The sequence below is a fragment of the Cydia pomonella genome, chromosome 1 (genome assembly GCF_033807575.1).
Source record: "Cydia pomonella isolate Wapato2018A chromosome 1, ilCydPomo1, whole genome shotgun sequence".
Lineage (NCBI taxonomy): Eukaryota > Metazoa > Arthropoda > Insecta > Lepidoptera > Tortricidae > Cydia > Cydia pomonella.
In genome coordinates this window covers 23,615,470-23,631,960 of record NC_084703.1, presented here as the reverse complement: position 1 = coordinate 23,631,960, position 16,491 = coordinate 23,615,470, and the positions used below count along the sequence as shown (strand labels likewise).

General features: G+C 36.2%; 1 protein-coding gene across 1 annotated transcript; it reads left to right on the top strand.

Annotated features, from left to right (window-relative positions):
* The first annotated feature begins 1,156 nt into the window (after positions 1–1,156).
* Positions 1,157–16,199, top strand: LOC133518162 (ATP synthase subunit gamma, mitochondrial-like). The gene is made up of 5 exons (XM_061851763.1): positions 1,157–1,851; positions 1,932–2,158; positions 5,019–5,182; positions 8,961–9,125; positions 15,507–16,199. The coding sequence occupies exons 1-5, from the start codon at positions 1,760–1,762 to the stop codon at positions 15,771–15,773; spliced, it is 915 nt and encodes a 304-aa protein (XP_061707747.1). The 5' UTR covers positions 1,157–1,759; the 3' UTR covers positions 15,774–16,199.
* Positions 16,200–16,491: the final 292 nt, after the last annotated feature.

The following is a 16,491-nucleotide window of genomic DNA, read 5'->3' as shown; positions in this document are numbered from 1 at the left end:
TGTTCCAAGTTGAATGTAAGAACTTTGCTCGCTCGTTTGATAAATACTGGGTGCTTAGCCAACGCGCCAATCGTTAATGCTTGTTAGCGTAGCCTAGTTATCTCTCTCTATCACTCTTCCATTTAGTGTGACACTTGCGTCTCGTTCGCTACGGACAGTTAACGATTGGCACGTTAGTTACGCACCCTGGTCAATTCACGAATGCTGGCACGAACGGAATAAACGAAACTGTCATTGTATGAGTGTTACCCAGGGGGGCGACACTTAGAAATGTAGTTAACATTAGTAAAGATGGCAGCGGTTTCTATTAATGGGATCCGATAACCTACTTTTGCGTTAAGTTGACTACCGATTGTGCAAACTACATCATCAGATGTCACTATAAAATTGGTACAATTTAAAGGCATTAATACAACATTAAGAAGGTTGCATATACCTCGTATGTCAAGACCTAGCTTTATTCATAATGTTGTTACCTAGCAACTGTTGTTTACTGTCAAATAAATGTAAACAAAGATATGTTTTTTTTTTCTGAATTCGATGTTATTTTATATATACAGATGATTACTATAACTAGCTTATATCTAAAATAGGCCCTTGAGGCATTGTACCAAGGATGCTGGCGGCATTTCCTCGTTGTATCGCAATACTGATACGTCGTGCGAGGAAGCCGCCAGCTCTTCGGTCACCAGTTACGTCAACCAGACGTTTCGCGATTTCTCCAAAAAACTTGTGCGCGCTGGGACCCCATGGACCTATAGTTTCAACGCCAAATGGTACAAAATGGTACTCTCTACCGAGGCTCTTATATTTATTACGTTTCAAAATTTCGGCGCTTTCCGCCGCTGCGCCCGCTTTTACATTAGTCCGTTGGAGGTGGGACGGACGGACAGTGTGTCTACGCAGGTAGCATCCCACACTAACATCCGTCCCAAGCTCCAAGGAACCAAGGACACCCCATCAGGCCTCTTGCCCTCATCCCTGATAATGCCAGTTGGCTCAAGAAGAGCAGGCACATTGATAGTGGCAAGAGATCGACGGATTATGTCATTAAGCGACGCATGTCTTGAAAAACGACCTGCACTTTTTTGACAAGATAATCCGTGGTGTCCCAGTCGGTCCACGTCCGTGCCACAAGAGCATATATGTGGCGTGCATAGATATGATTGATATGAACTTATTATTTCTCTATTAACATTAAACACGAGTCAAATTTAAATAGGGAAATTAGAACCCCAATATTTCCAATGTTACAAAACCTGGTAGCTTAAAATTTTAACAGTGTTCAAGGCAATGTTCAGATATTTTCAAAGGTAAGAAGCAAATACCATCCTCCTTAGCGCTCAAGCAGCGATGAAAACAACCGATGATTATTTTAATTTTGTTTACGTCAAACATTTCCGTGGACACTGCCTAGATTTGTGCAATTTGATTCCGCTAAGTTAGACGAGATAGAGTGCACGGATGCATATGTAGATGTGCACGCACACATACATACTCGTAGCTAGTTTCGGATGCAAATTAGAGATAGCGCTTCGAAATTAGATTCCTTAAAATGCTTTAAGAGGGCTCTCTTTTCCTATATACTTACTTTACTCTTTGCCTACAACATACCTACTTATTTGTGTCATACTCGCCTTTTCAGTTTATTAACTGTCACTTTGGAAAATGTCACAAATCTGTCATTTCCACGCAGTATATGTTATTTGATCAACTAAATTCACATTATTTAATAGTAATTGAACATTAAAATAACAAAATGGTACAATTAAAGCAAGTATCATTACGATTGAAGTCCATAAAAAATATTCAAAAAATTACAAAGACAATGAAGATGGTCTCTGCGAGCAAGTAAAGTGAAAAAAGTTTTTGTTTAAGTATGTCCAAATATTACCTTCATAAACTTTACTTTATTAGGAAGGTATTTTTAGGTTTACTAGGGCAGAAAGGGAATTAAGAGCTGCGAGACCATTCGGCTACGCTCCACGAAAGTTCTACGAGTCGAGTAAGCTGGTGGCGGGGCCGGTCGATGCCAAGCCAGGCGAAGATAAGAAAGAGGCGGCGGAGGCCGCGGTGGCGCCGGCGGCGGCTGCGGCGCCTGACCAGGAGGGTGACAAGAAACTCAAGAGAGTGTACATTGCTGTAACTTCTGATCGAGGTAGGATACTGATACTGCAACTAAATATTATTCAAAATTCAAAATCAAAATTCAAAAATTTATTCTGCAAGTAGGCCTCAAGGGCTCTTTTACAAGTCAATACAACATTTATAGTAACATCATATAGTGACATGAAAAATACATAACAACATTTATAAATACAACAGCCAATACCTGGGTTAAATCTGGAGATGTAAAAGGTCCCCAATGTCAGAGTACTAATACTAATAAAATTTGGAGGTGTAAAGTCTCTCCAAGTGTCAAAATAAAATTTATACTAAATAAATAAACCGCGTCTGGACTGTTAAACTATGCTGAGTGAAGCTAGAAGCGCGAACGTATGAAGTTGTGAATAAGTGAAGATTGTAATAGGTATTAAGAAACGGTTAGAACTATTGACAAGGAGGAAGCATTCTGTATGTCTGAGTACATCTTATCAGTATACCTACACGCCAACGTATGAGTAAGTAAGTAGGTAGTATACTCTGTTTATGGTTAAATAGGCATATGTTTGTAGTTCTCTATATTTACATGCCTGAATACTAATCAGAAAGTAATTTTTCCTCGTCATTATGACATAAAATTACCTATCCAGTTTCATCCTTAGTCGTAGTTTTAATTTTTATTATAATCGGTCGTTATTGACCCCATTTTGTTTGCATATTATATATGTGTCAATGCCGCTAGTGATCGTTTGAGACAATAATAAATTGTATAATAAAACATTGACATCAATGATATAAATATGAAAAGATTTATTTTCTGTCTGTCCACAAAGATCGCGACAAAGATGTCGGTTTTTTTAAGAATATCGCCTTTTGTAGGTTGGGTAATGTGCAGCCGATTCAATAACTTTATGACATGATACGAGGGCGGTTTGAGAAGTCAGTAACTTTATGTAAAACAAAAATCATTTTAACATATAAACTTTTTAATTACAATTCTGAACTCCTTGGCAACTGGCAGTTTTATTTTTTATTTTTTAATGCGGGGCAATAAAAAAGTTGTTGTCATATGTCAAATACGATCGGAAAATTGTTGGAAAATGGAGAAAAGCGAATTTCGTGTGTTAATTAAACATTACTTTTTACGTGGAAAAACTATTAAGGAGACTGAAAACTGTTTAAAAAAATATTATGGGGAATCTGCTCCTTCTCATGGAATGGTATATAAGTGGTTTACAGAATTTCGTTCTGGACGTACCACTACCAATGACGCAGAACGCTCTGGAAGGCCGATTGAAGTGACCACTGATGATGTCGTGAATAAAGTTCACGATATTGTTTTGGATGACCGTCGAGTGAAGATTCGTGAAATATCTGAGACTACACATTTCATCTGAACGAGTTTTTCATATCTTGCATAATATTTTGAATATGAAAAAGCTTTCCGCAAGATGGGGGCCGCGTTTGCTGATAGCCGATCAAAAACTTCATGAAACAACTTCCGATCAATGCTTAGCCAAATTCAAGCGTAATCCTAATGAATTTCTACGTCGATTTGTGACGGTAGATGTAACGTGGATCCACCATTATACGCCAGAGACGAAAAATCAGTCAAAACAGTGGACTTCTGCTAACGAACGGGCCCCAAAGAAAGCGAAAACCGTTAATTCGGCAGGAAAGGTAATGTTGTTTTTTGGAACAGCCAAGGGGTTATTTATATAGATTATTTAGAGAAAGGAAAAACAATAAATGGCCCTTATTATGCTACTTTGTTGGAAAAATTTAACGCAGAAGTTGTGAAAAAACGGCCACATCTGGCAAAGAAGAAAATCCTTTTTCACCACGACAATGCCCCTGCACACTCGTCAGCAGTCGCAACAGCCAAATTAGTAGAATTGCGTTACGAAATACTGCCCCATCCACCTTATTCTCCAAATTTGGCCCCATGTGATTTTTTTATTCCCAAACATGAAGAAATGGCTCGGTGGGAAAAGATTTTCTTCAAATGAGGAAGGCATAGCTGACACTGAAGCATATTTTTCAGGGTTTGGTTAAAAATATTTTTTGGAGGGGTTGAAAAAACTGGAACATCGTTGGATGAAGTGTATGGAGTTGAAAGGAGATTATGTAGAGAAATAAAACTAAAAAAGGTGAAAAAGTTTTTTTTTTGCAAAAAGTCACTGACTTATCAAACCACCCTTGTAATTTAATTACTAATCAGTTAATTTAGGCATATCTCTATGGATAGTTACAAAAATAATAGCCTGTCAAATAACACGGGTAATAGAATGACTATTTTATATAAACAGAATATTCTGCCTACTAGTAATTCTAAACCTCTAAGATGTGCGTCATACCTAGTAGGTATGAAGTTTTCGTTGGAAAAGGTCAACAAACCTCGAATTTCACTTTGTAAGCGCTAACCTGTGAGTCAACGTGTCAACTTGTCACTAATGTATTTAATTTTTATATCAGTATTTACTTCTTGAAGTATTTTATTATAATTTTCGTAACAGAAACCAAAATTTTTTTACTTCTACATTTTGAACTCATAAGCGTTTCTCGATAGAAATGTCACTTCTGTTATTATATATTTGTCATATTAGCTACTCATAATCTTTCAGTACTGTCCAATCGTTGTTGCTCCCGCTATAACTAGATGATATATACGCAGCCTCAGTTTTAACAAGTAAAATACCCTAAAACATTTAAAAAAAGGTGTTGAGGTGTCTGACAAATGTGAAGGCAGGCGGAAGCTAGTTTGGTAAATGTTTCACGTTAGGCAAACGGTGGTAATCGAGTGATGTGGGTTCTTCGCCATTGTTACATAATATATAAATTTATATCTGTGTGGGAATAAATGCATAGTGCTGCCATCTGTAGCCGACTCATAGCATAAAGTTGTTATTTCACAGGACTATGCGGTGGAGTCCACAGCGGCGTAGCTCGCCGCATCCGCCGTGATATGATAGCGAGAAACGCAGAGGGCGCCACTCACAAAATATTCGCCATAGGTGACAAGTCACGTGGCATGCTTCGACGCCAGTTTGCTCCTAACATGATCGTTTCCATTAAAGATGTATGACATATGTTATATCAGTGACTTTGTAAATATTCAAAACGAACAACCTCCATGCAACACCGTGTACCTACCTCATGTGCCTTTTTAATATTTTTCACCACACTAGCTGGTAAAGGCTCTCTTGGTACTTCAAAAGAACCGGGAAAGTGCGAGTCGGACTCGCGCACGAATGGTTCCGTACCATTATTTATAAAAACGGCAAAAAGAAATATGTTTGTTGTATAGGAGTCCCCCTTAAATGTTTATTTTTTTCTGTTTGTGTATTTGTTGTTATAGCGGCAATAGAAATACATCGTCTGTGAAAATTTCAACTGTCTAACTATCACGGATCATGAGATACAGCCTGGTGACAGATGGACGAACGGACAGCGAAGTCTCAGTAATAGGGTCCCGACCCTATTACTGAGACCCTTTTTGACCCTTTGGGTACGGAACCGTAAAAACTGATCAGTAAGTTGCATTTTCACACATGTGGATTAAATGCATCTTTTTTTAAAGTAATTCATTGGAAATGTTGAGTTGTGTACTCAAGTTTCCTGATGGGATTGGCTTTCAAATGATGATTTTGAATGATACATATTTAGTCATATAGATTTGATTTGGTTTGATTATTTTTGTTTTACAGTTCGTATTTTCCACGAGTTAGTGTGGTGAAAAATGTTTTGTTCCACTCGGTGGCAAAATTTGTTTAACCCTCGTGCCTTGAAACCCTTGCAACGCTCAAGATATCAATATTAGCACGAGCGGTTAAACAACAACTTTGCCCCTTATAGAACAATTTCCATTTTAGCTTCATACATAGGTATAAAATAGTACATTACGATACAAGTGCGGAAAATAGGAAATTCGAAACGAGTGGCGATAAATTAAAACACGACCGAAGGGAGTGTTTTAAATCGACATGAGTTGCGAATTACCTATTTGCACATGTATCGTACAGTCAGCGTCAAATACTTTGTAGCAACCAAAGTAGCCAAATAGTTCGGTACACCATATATTTAGTATGGTGTACCGAACTATTTGGCCACTTTGACTGCTACAAAGTATTTGACGCTGACTGTACAACGTTTTACAGTACATATGGCCCTTTAAATGTTCGGCACAGTAAAGTAATATGCTAATTTTCGCACTAGTGCGATAAAGTAGCACCATATGTACTGTAAAATCTTTTACAGTACATATGGGGCTACTTTATAGCACTAGTGCGAGAAGTAGCATATTATGTTACTGTGTCGAACATTTAAAGGGCCATATGTACTGTAAAACGTTGTACGATACATGTGCGAATAGGTAATTCGCAACTCGTGTCGATTTAAAACACTCCCTTCGGTCGTGTTTTAATTTATCGCCACTCGTTTCGAATTTCCTATTTTTCGCACTTGTATCGTAATGTACTATTACCTACTGCTTTTATTCCTTTCAAAAATTCGACGAAAAATTATATTTACTCTCATCTAAAACATAGACGATCCTCGCGGCGTCGTCTTTATTTCCTAGATACTGCAAGTCTGCATAATTAATTATATTATATTAATAAATTTTTACTTAATTTTTGCATGTGGAACGAATAAGGTTAAATTCTTAATAATCACGCATCGAGATAAAATTAAATCAATAGTCTTCAAGGCTGCTGCAATCAAGAGCTGAATAATAGTCACCATAACGAAGACTGAATAATAATAACATACACATGTTTAAATAATCACTTTCTGTCTCGTGATAATCAACGTTGGATTGCTACACAATAATACATTTTTCTAAAACATCTAGAAGCTAAAGCAGCTCTAAAATACATCAGTTACCTTAAGAAAAATCGGTCCATTAAGTAAAATCAGAAACTCATAGAATACCAAAACATAGACATAACATAGACATAGAATTATTTTATTTAACACCACATTGAAAAATGTTTACAGGCAGATTATTTGATTAGCTAATGAAAATAACTTGATATAAATTACGGAACCCTGCATTACTCTAGACATCCATTACAGATTGTGAGGTCAACGTTAAAATACTGTTTATAAAATATATAGGGTGACCCGGATAGATGACACACTTTTTGAAAAAGCCTCATAGCTTCGAAACTTTTTAACTTCCGTAAATAACTTCAATTAAATTAGTTAGTCTAATCTTTTGTCTTACATTGAGACTTGTCTCTTCTCATGACTATAATTTATGCAGAATTTTCGTTTTTCTAGTCTAGAAGATGTTTTTGAGGATAGCTGCTTCACAGGTATGGATAGATGTCGCGTCATAAATTTGTAAAGATGGATATGGAATAAAATAATATACAATATTTAATACGTAGCTTTTAAGAGACTATTATATTATCACTAACCATAAAGAATTGCTAATCATTCTTTATTTATTTCTTTGTCAAAAATTAAAGTAATATTATAGCGGCAGCTATCGTCAAAAGTATAAAAAAAAATATATTTATTTCTGACGTAATTCCCAAAAAATAAATTAGGCTTAAATTAAAAAAAAAGACAATAAATAAAACACTTAAAATGTATATATGTGCCAAAATACTTTGGGATCTTATAAATCAAATATTATATATAAACCTATCTCATAAACTCATACTAAGACGAATCTTATAGAAAAGTTACTAGTATTAGAACACAACATAAAAATATGTGAAGTATGAAATCTCTTAGTGCTATACCCCACAAAACGCGGCAACTATCCTTTTAGACACAGATGGACGCCTTTTGATTTTTAATCAAAACAAAACAGAACATAGCGATAATTGGCACCTAGACGTGAACTTCGTGCACTATTGTATCGATATAATTAATATAAATAATAATTTAATTCCACATCAAAAGTTATATCATAAATTCATAATAATTACTAGCACCCGAATTTGTAAGGCGTTTTACGGACCAGTGTTGGCCGAACGTTAATGCAATTAACCATTAAAAATTACCCATTAAAAAGGTTAATTAGAATTAACCATTAACAATTAAAGGAAATGAATTGTTAATTGCAATTAACATTAATTTGCATTAACATCAATTTGTTTCGAAACAATTAACAATTAAAAATAATTAATGGTTAATGCTTCACAAACCATTGAAAATTACATAAATTGTTAATGAAAATTAAAAATGTGATTGATAATTAACAATTAACAAGAATAAATATCGTAATTTTGTAAAAGGCGTCTAAGGAATTAAAGGTCTGATATATTAGTTATATTACTCATCCTCCTTATGAACCCTGGCAGTACCCAGTGGAGCTCAGGTTTGGTGCAGCATAGGCACACGCTGTTTTGGTCATCAGACTCGTCTTGATGAGCAGTTGGGAGAGCAGTACCCAGGATAGAGCTGATGCTGAACTCTGGCAGTACCTAATGGAACTCAGGTATGGTGCGGCATAGGCACGAGCAGTTTTCGTCATCCGACTCCTCATGATGAGCACTTGGGAGAGCAGTACCCACGATAGAGCTGATGTTGAACCCTGGCAGTAGCTGGTGGAACTCAGGTTTGGTGCAACATAGGCATACGCTGTTTTCGCTATCTGCGCAGATTTTTGAAGACCCTAGGTATGTGGGGCTCGAGTTTCCTATTCAAACTATTATTTTTTCGTTCCGATATTGGGAACAGATTTTTTGAAAATCTGGGGCATCATCCAGGTTTTACCATAAGTATTTAATACTTACGTTATATATTGACATAATAACATGTACCGCAGAGTTATATTATAATCATTCTTACCCACAGCCATAGAACATTAAAAAGATTAAAAAGGTATTTTATTGTTATAGATTGGTCGCCAAACACCTGTGTTTGCTGATGCGTCTCGGATGGCCGCTGCGCTGTCGGATTCTGGATACGTTTATGACATAGGAGATATTTACTACAATAAGTTCTACAGCGCTGTCAAATATGAATTAAATGTTATACCTTTTTTCAACAAAGATAAGGTTGAGGTGAGTTGCTGGTCTTTTTCTGATGTTTAAGTAACATAATAATAGCGCAACATACATTTATTTCTCGTTTCATAAACAATTTTCGGAAATAAAGCTCTGAATGAAAAAAAGATGTGTCCCCGCCCCCTCTTTAACTTTTGAACGATGGGTCCAAAAATATGAAAAAAATCGTGAAAGTAAAGACTTTCAAGGAAAACTATTTGGCGAACCTGATCAGTTAAGCTGTTTTTGAGTTTTTGCAAAAACTCTTTTTTGACGGACGGGTAACTACGGAACCCTAAACATGGCCCGTAATGCTCTTGCCTTGTTTTTATTTATACTAAAACTTATTCCTAATCCTAAATGTTGAATTAAGTACTAAACGGCTATGATACAAATTATACTAAAATTATGATTTAATGGCGAAGCTATGTACTAAAGGCGGATTTAGGGTACGTATTTTTGCCAAGCCCTATTTTCCATGAACTGTAAATATTGATGACTCATAAGCAACTTACAAAAATAAGTGGTATCCTACCAAAAACATTTTCATGTATAAAAACTTTTTACAAAAAAAAGTAAACGTTATAAAACATATAGCGTTACCAACTGATATGTTTGAAGTCTGTGCCAAGCCAAATTTTGAAGCATATCATTATTTTAGTGTGATTCGATAAGGATGCGTCTAACCCATGTACAATATGTTGGATTGCCTTACACGACAGCAATTAACATAGTTTCTGTAGGTTGGTACTTAAGAAAACACGGTCGAACTCTCTTAGCGCAGCCCGTACCATGTTTGTCGGTATAGGTATTAGTATAAATCTAATGCGCTTACTTGCCGTCATAATTTTTAACCTTTTCAACGCCAAAGACCACTAAAAGGGTCATCGTCTGTCGTGCCCGCGACGCCAATGACCATTAAAAAGGCTATGGCGGACGTTGTCAAAGCGACTTTCCTACTGTCAGTTAAGCTTCATATTCGCTCTTCACCAGTTAACTTTTTGGCGTCCATGGCATTTCTTGACACGTGTGGAAAAGCTTTGAAAAGGTTAAGAGCTATTTATACTAATTTTCGAACTGTCCATAGCACCTAAGTGTGGAATTGAGACTGAGTTATTTTCAGTCCCTTATCCAGAGAACTTCTTTTAAAAATATAAAACAATTCAAGGACCATCTTCAGGGCTTAATCTTTTTACCTTCATGCCAAATTTTACCTGAATCGATTCAGATGTTTAGCCGTGAAAAGGTAACAAAGAGACAGACAGAATTAATTCCACGTTTATAATACTTATTGTTACAGTTGCTATGTGATTTATAGACATAAAGCCATTGATATAAAAAAAAACTAAAGATAAGCCCATGCAAACAATTCCGACCGAAAAATCTCGTTAAGCAAAACACAGCGCATCTATTGTATACTGCGTAAACTACGTGGCCGATGGTCAGAACAAAGATACAATCAAGTCTCTTTGGCCAGAGACATATGCGAAAGTAAACTGCACTCTCGCCTCCAAAAAACCGTGTCTAGAAAAATGCCTCAAGAGAGACCTTAAGTACCACTTACATCCACACTTTATCAGGCCTGATATCAGACCCGATTTCGGGGCCAAGAAATAAAAAAAATCCGTTTCACCAAATATCAACACATCGTTTATATAATTGAAATGTAAAAAAATGGTTCGTATGGAAAAATATCAAGCATTGAACATTTTTGGCAATTAGAGACATCGTTAACGATGTGCTGATATTCCGTAAAACAGAATACGACTTAAAAAACAAAGGACAGTTAAGCCCTGAATGACCAGGGGGATTCTTAACTGTATTTATTTTATAACAGAAATAATTTACAGACGAAGTGTAGACTGAATCCTAATAACGAGATTCTGAAAGTGACCTTCAGGAGATATCTTAACTTCTGTAACAATATAATTAATAAGTCAAAAAGAGCATATGAAAGGGATATCCTAGCAAAATCAGTACAAAATCCGAAAGCATTATGTAACACAATAAAAAACATAACAAATTACAACCCGCGAGATTATCTTATACCTTTAAACGAGCAATTCTTGTATATCTATATATATATATATATATATATATATTTCTGTGATCTCGGAAACGGCTCTAACGATTTCGCTGAAATTTGGTATATGGGGGTTTTTGGGGGTATACAATCGATCTAGATTAGTCTTATGTTTGAAAAAACGCGTGTTTTCGAGTTTTCATGCGTTTTTCTTTCGACGCAGAATATGGTCGCTAATTTCGTGTTGCCGGCCACTGTCCGTCTAGTCCAACGGGTTAAGACGCGGACTGCTAAACGAGTGTTACGAGTTCGAGTCTCGCCCGGTGACTAACTTTTGTTTTTTTTTTATATGTTCAAGTTTATATATAATTTTTTAATTTTTATTGTTTTAGACAAGTTTCATTTAGTAAAAAATGTAGTTAAGATTATCACCTATACACAACCATACGAGTATTACAATAAATAGTTATAACCGAGCTAAGCTCGGTCGCCCAGGTACTCATAACTTATACAAATAGACTTAAATCAGAACTTATACTTACGCCTATATTCACTTGCTTAATTCAGGACAATCCTCTTCTGTTGCAGTTGATAATGTTAACAATTTTTTTGCTGACACAGGAAAAATTTAGCAGAAGCCATTGTAGTTAATAATCATCAGCTCCTATACACCTTTCCATTCAATGCTCAACATTCTTTTGTATTGCTTGAAACTGATCCAATGGAAGTCAAAGATATCTTGCCGAGCCTCAAAAGTAGCAGTGCCCCAGGTTGTGATGGAATACCAACAAAGTTCTTAAAACTAGCTAGAACCGTCGTTGTGCCGATCAAGCAAGCCATTGTCACCCCGGTGTATAAGAGAGGAGAGAGAGCTGACGTCAATCATTACCGTCCTATCTCCTTACTACTTACTATCTCAAAACAGGTGGAAAAGTTAATTAATGTCAGACTTGTTGGTTATCTCACTAAGTTTAATATACTCTCGGACTCACAGTTTGACTTCAGGCGTGGTAAATCTACGGAAGATGCAGTCTTAGCTCTCACATCAGAAATTACTCGACTGGTAGATAAAGGAAACAAGTGCCTTGCCTTATTTTTGGACTTACGGAAAGCGTTAGATACAGTCTCTCTCCCTACTCTAATTCATAAACTTGAGCTCTTGGGCATCCAGGGAAGGTCTCTTGAATTATTAACAAGCTACCTTTCTGATCGTACACAATCTGTTAGGATAGGTACAAGTAACGTAATAAGCAGTGTAAGATCCATATTTTATGGAGTCCCCCGGGTAGTTCTGGGGCCCATACTGTTTTTTATCAACGACCTAATTAACCTCCCCATCGAGGGAGGCCGTGTGTTCTCATATGCTGACGACACTTCAATTGTTTTTAAAGATCACTCAAGGGAGGCTGTATATAATAAGGCGCAACAGGGTCTACTAAAGGTTAGTCAATGGGTACAACTTAACCTTCTTACTCTAAATACTGCGAAGACCAATTACATGTGTTTTTCAAAGTATGGGAACACACAGCCCCCATCTCACCTCAGACTGACAGTACACAAGTGTGACCAGACTGCAATTGCAAATAGTAATTGCACCACAATTGAAAAGGAAGCCACTGTGAAATACCTTGGTATAGTCTTGGACCAAAGGCTCTCTTGGAAATTTCACATAGTGTATCTTAATGATAGAATACGAAAGCTCATATGGATCTTTAAAACCTTAAAGCACATAGCATTGCCTAGTTTATTAAAGCAAATTTATACTGTATTGGCGCAATCCATAATGAGCTACTGTATCCCAGTTTGGGGTGGCAGCAATAAAACTAAATACATAGAAATCGAATGAGCACAAAGATGTCTAATTAAAGTCATGCTTTCGAAGCCTTATACTGCTGAACTATACAATGAATGCGGTCTTCTCTTAATTATTTATTTATATAACCAAATTAATACTTCATAACCAAAAAAGCTTGATTTTCACTGAATGTTAACATTTACAAGGACTACTCTTAAGTGAGTCAATAAACAAGCCTAACATACCTAACCAATAAAAATGACATTTTAATAAATATAATAATAGTAATAGCAGAATTAGCAGTGGTATCCCTCGAACTATCTCGCTCGGCAGGTTTTTTGGAGGCGAGAGTGCAATCTACTTTAATATGTGTATGTGTACCGCTGCATCGCGTTTCGCGCCGCGCAAGGTTAATATGACTCAAAATGATCGTTTAAAATTTATTTTAAGCAAGAAATTAATGTAAATTGAAATTATTTACCGATGATATGAAATCTCATAAGTGTATTTGAGTTTTCTGTAATAGTTTTTACACAATTTCACAATACAATTAGGCATTTTTTTTTTAAATTGGGAATGGCATTATGTGACGCGTTTCCACTGCGCAATTCAACAGACGACTAAGCGCAGGGGTGTAACTAAATGAGATTTTGACACCCGTGTATTGGCCCCATTCGTAGGGCTTGTAAGGCCAGGCTTTACGAAGTAATATATATTTTCTATGCATAAAGCTGATTATTTTTGACTGGTATTGTTACTTTTTGGCTTGACCCCGGCTTCAAACATATCAGTTGGTTACGCTATATGCTTAGAAAAGGATAATATTTTATTTTATCCTTTTTGAAACACACACACACTTACATCCACACTTTATCAGGCCTGATATCAGACCCGATTTCGGGGCCAAGAAATAAAAAAAATCCGTTTCACCAAATATCAACACATCGTTTATATAATTGAAATGTAAAAAAATGGTTCGTATGGAAAAATATCAAGCATTGAACATTTTTGGCAATTAGAGACATCGTTAACGATGTGCTGATATTCCGTAAAACAGAATACGACTTAAAAAACAAAGGACAGTTAAGCCCTGAATGACCAGGGGGATTCTTAACTGTATTTATTTTATAACAGAAATAATTTACAGACGAAGTGTAGACTGAATCCTAATAACGAGATTCTGAAAGTGACCTTCAGGAGATATCTTAACTTCTGTAACAATATAATTAATAAGTCAAAAAGAGCATATGAAAGGGATATCCTAGCAAAATCAGTACAAAATCCGAAAGCATTATGTAACACAATAAAAAACATAACAAATTACAACCCGCGAGATTATCTTATACCTTTAAACGAGCAATTCTTGTATATCTATATATATATATATATATATATATATTTCTGTGATCTCGGAAACGGCTCTAACGATTTCGCTGAAATTTGGTATATGGGGGTTTTTGGGGGTATACAATCGATCTAGATTAGTCTTATGTTTGAAAAAACGCGTGTTTTCGAGTTTTCATGCGTTTTTCTTTCGACGCAGAATATGGTCGCTAATTTCGTGTTGCCGGCCACTGTCCGTCTAGTCCAACGGGTTAAGACGCGGACTGCTAAACGAGTGTTACGAGTTCGAGTCTCGCCCGGTGACTAACTTTTGTTTTTTTTTTATATGTTCAAGTTTATATATAATTTTTTAATTTTTATTGTTTTAGACAAGTTTCATTTAGTAACTGGTATTGTTACTTTTTGGCTTGACCCCGGCTTCAAACATATCAGTTGGTTACGCTATATGCTTAGAAAAGGATAATATTTTATTTTATCCTTTTTGAAACCGGTTTACTTTTTTTGTATTTTTTTTACCATTTTTAGTTTTGAGGCATTGTTAAGAGCTTATGAGAGTTATTATAGTATAATTCTTGTAGTAACGAAATGGCCAAGACATACCTATATTATGACTAAGGTGTAGAGTTTATAACATTAGGGCTTGCAGAGTTAGGGCGTATAGAGTTAGAATGTTTGCTCTACATGAGATCTGATAAGTGAAAACTTTTTGACAGTGCGAGCCATATGGTCTCGTCTTGGCAACATTTTACATGATAATGCTTTTGGTTTGATTTATTATTCAACTCCTACATTACTATACTTGAAGAATAAAACTACATTTGACGATGCTATGCTAGTTTGAAAATACATACATTGTTTTCAAATATTCGTATGAAACGGATCCTGGCCGAATTTTAAGTCATTTTTTTCGAGAACGATTTTCGTGTCTATACCTACACCATAACCGAAATTTGAATCGACGGTTTTTGACCACGAATGGGAAACTATGGTTTTGTGGTTACTCTTTTATGCATGGTGTCTGTTAGTTTATAGTTACTTTTTTTTAATTGATGAAAATTGGCTACTGGCTGCACCACACGAGCTGTTTTTTGTTGTGTTGCATATGATTGCAGGTGACTGTACATATCCCAATTAAAAAAACTCTTCCATTATTTAGGTACTTATGCCGTTATTTTAGCTAATCTCCTTGTTTTATTAGGTGCCGTAGAGATATTCATGTGATTGATTTGTTGTCTAGACTGCGCCTAACATGAACGCGTTCGACGACGTGGACGCCGACCAGCTGGAGTGCTACACTGAGTGGACTCTGGCCGCGCTGCTGTACTACGCGCTGAAGGAGAGCGCGGCATCAGAGCAATCCGCGCGCATGTCTGCCATGGACAACGCCACCAAAAACGCCAGCGAGATGATCAGGAAGCTCACGCTGCTCTTCAACCGCACGCGCCAGTCTGTCATCACTAGGGAACTTATCGAGATAATTTCTGGGGCAGCTGCGTTGGAGTAAAGATACGTGATAATATAACTTTGTGTTTTTCAAACCAGTCAATTATTTTCACATTTTGCAGAGAATCAATGTTTCAAATATCCGAATATTTGCTGCGGTTCAATAAATACATCTAATGTTTGTTTGGGCTAAAGCGATCCAGTTCCAGGCATTTCATCTTTAAAATATTGATAAGGAGGAGAATCATGAAAATACATTAAACTTTTAAATGTGATGACTGATGGTGAAGCACATGTTAATTTCTACATGACCATAAAGTTAGTTTACTTTGTCTAATTCAGGCTTGTCCAATTGTTTCTGTTTAAATCTACGATATTATATACTGAGGTTGCCTATACGGATAACGTATGATACGGTGTATTTATTGTAGGGAGTATACGTTATTGATTTGTAATTAAAAATAAATAAAAAGATAAAACACAACAATTGCATTTATTTGACTACGATCTGACCACTAAAAAGGAATTTACGCACTGTTTGTCGCCGTTAATGGCACAGTCGGAATACAAACCGGAATCGGTAGCAAACCTCGAAATTTCTTGGACAGTCCTGAAATTTGGTATGTATGTAATGTAAATAAAAGGCCCCTTATTCATGTACATATCATTGGACATTTGAGTACCTCGAGGAATCGCAGCCATCTTGGAAAATGGTATCATCCAGGAGAAATTCACGTTTTACTCTAAATCTACATTCTTTATGAAAATATAGTGTAAGG

Excerpts from the sequence above, each read along its gene's own strand:
- LOC133518162 (XM_061851763.1), top strand. The coding sequence starts at position 1,760 with ATGGTACAATTAAAGCAAGTATCATTACGATTGAAGTCCATAAAAAAT. Across the intron at positions 5,183-8,960 it reads TGATCGTTTCCATTAAAGAT|ATTGGTCGCCAAACACCTGT; the intron begins GTATGACATATG and ends TTATTGTTATAG. Across the intron at positions 9,126-15,506 it reads TCAACAAAGATAAGGTTGAG|ACTGCGCCTAACATGAACGC; the intron begins GTGAGTTGCTGG and ends TTTGTTGTCTAG.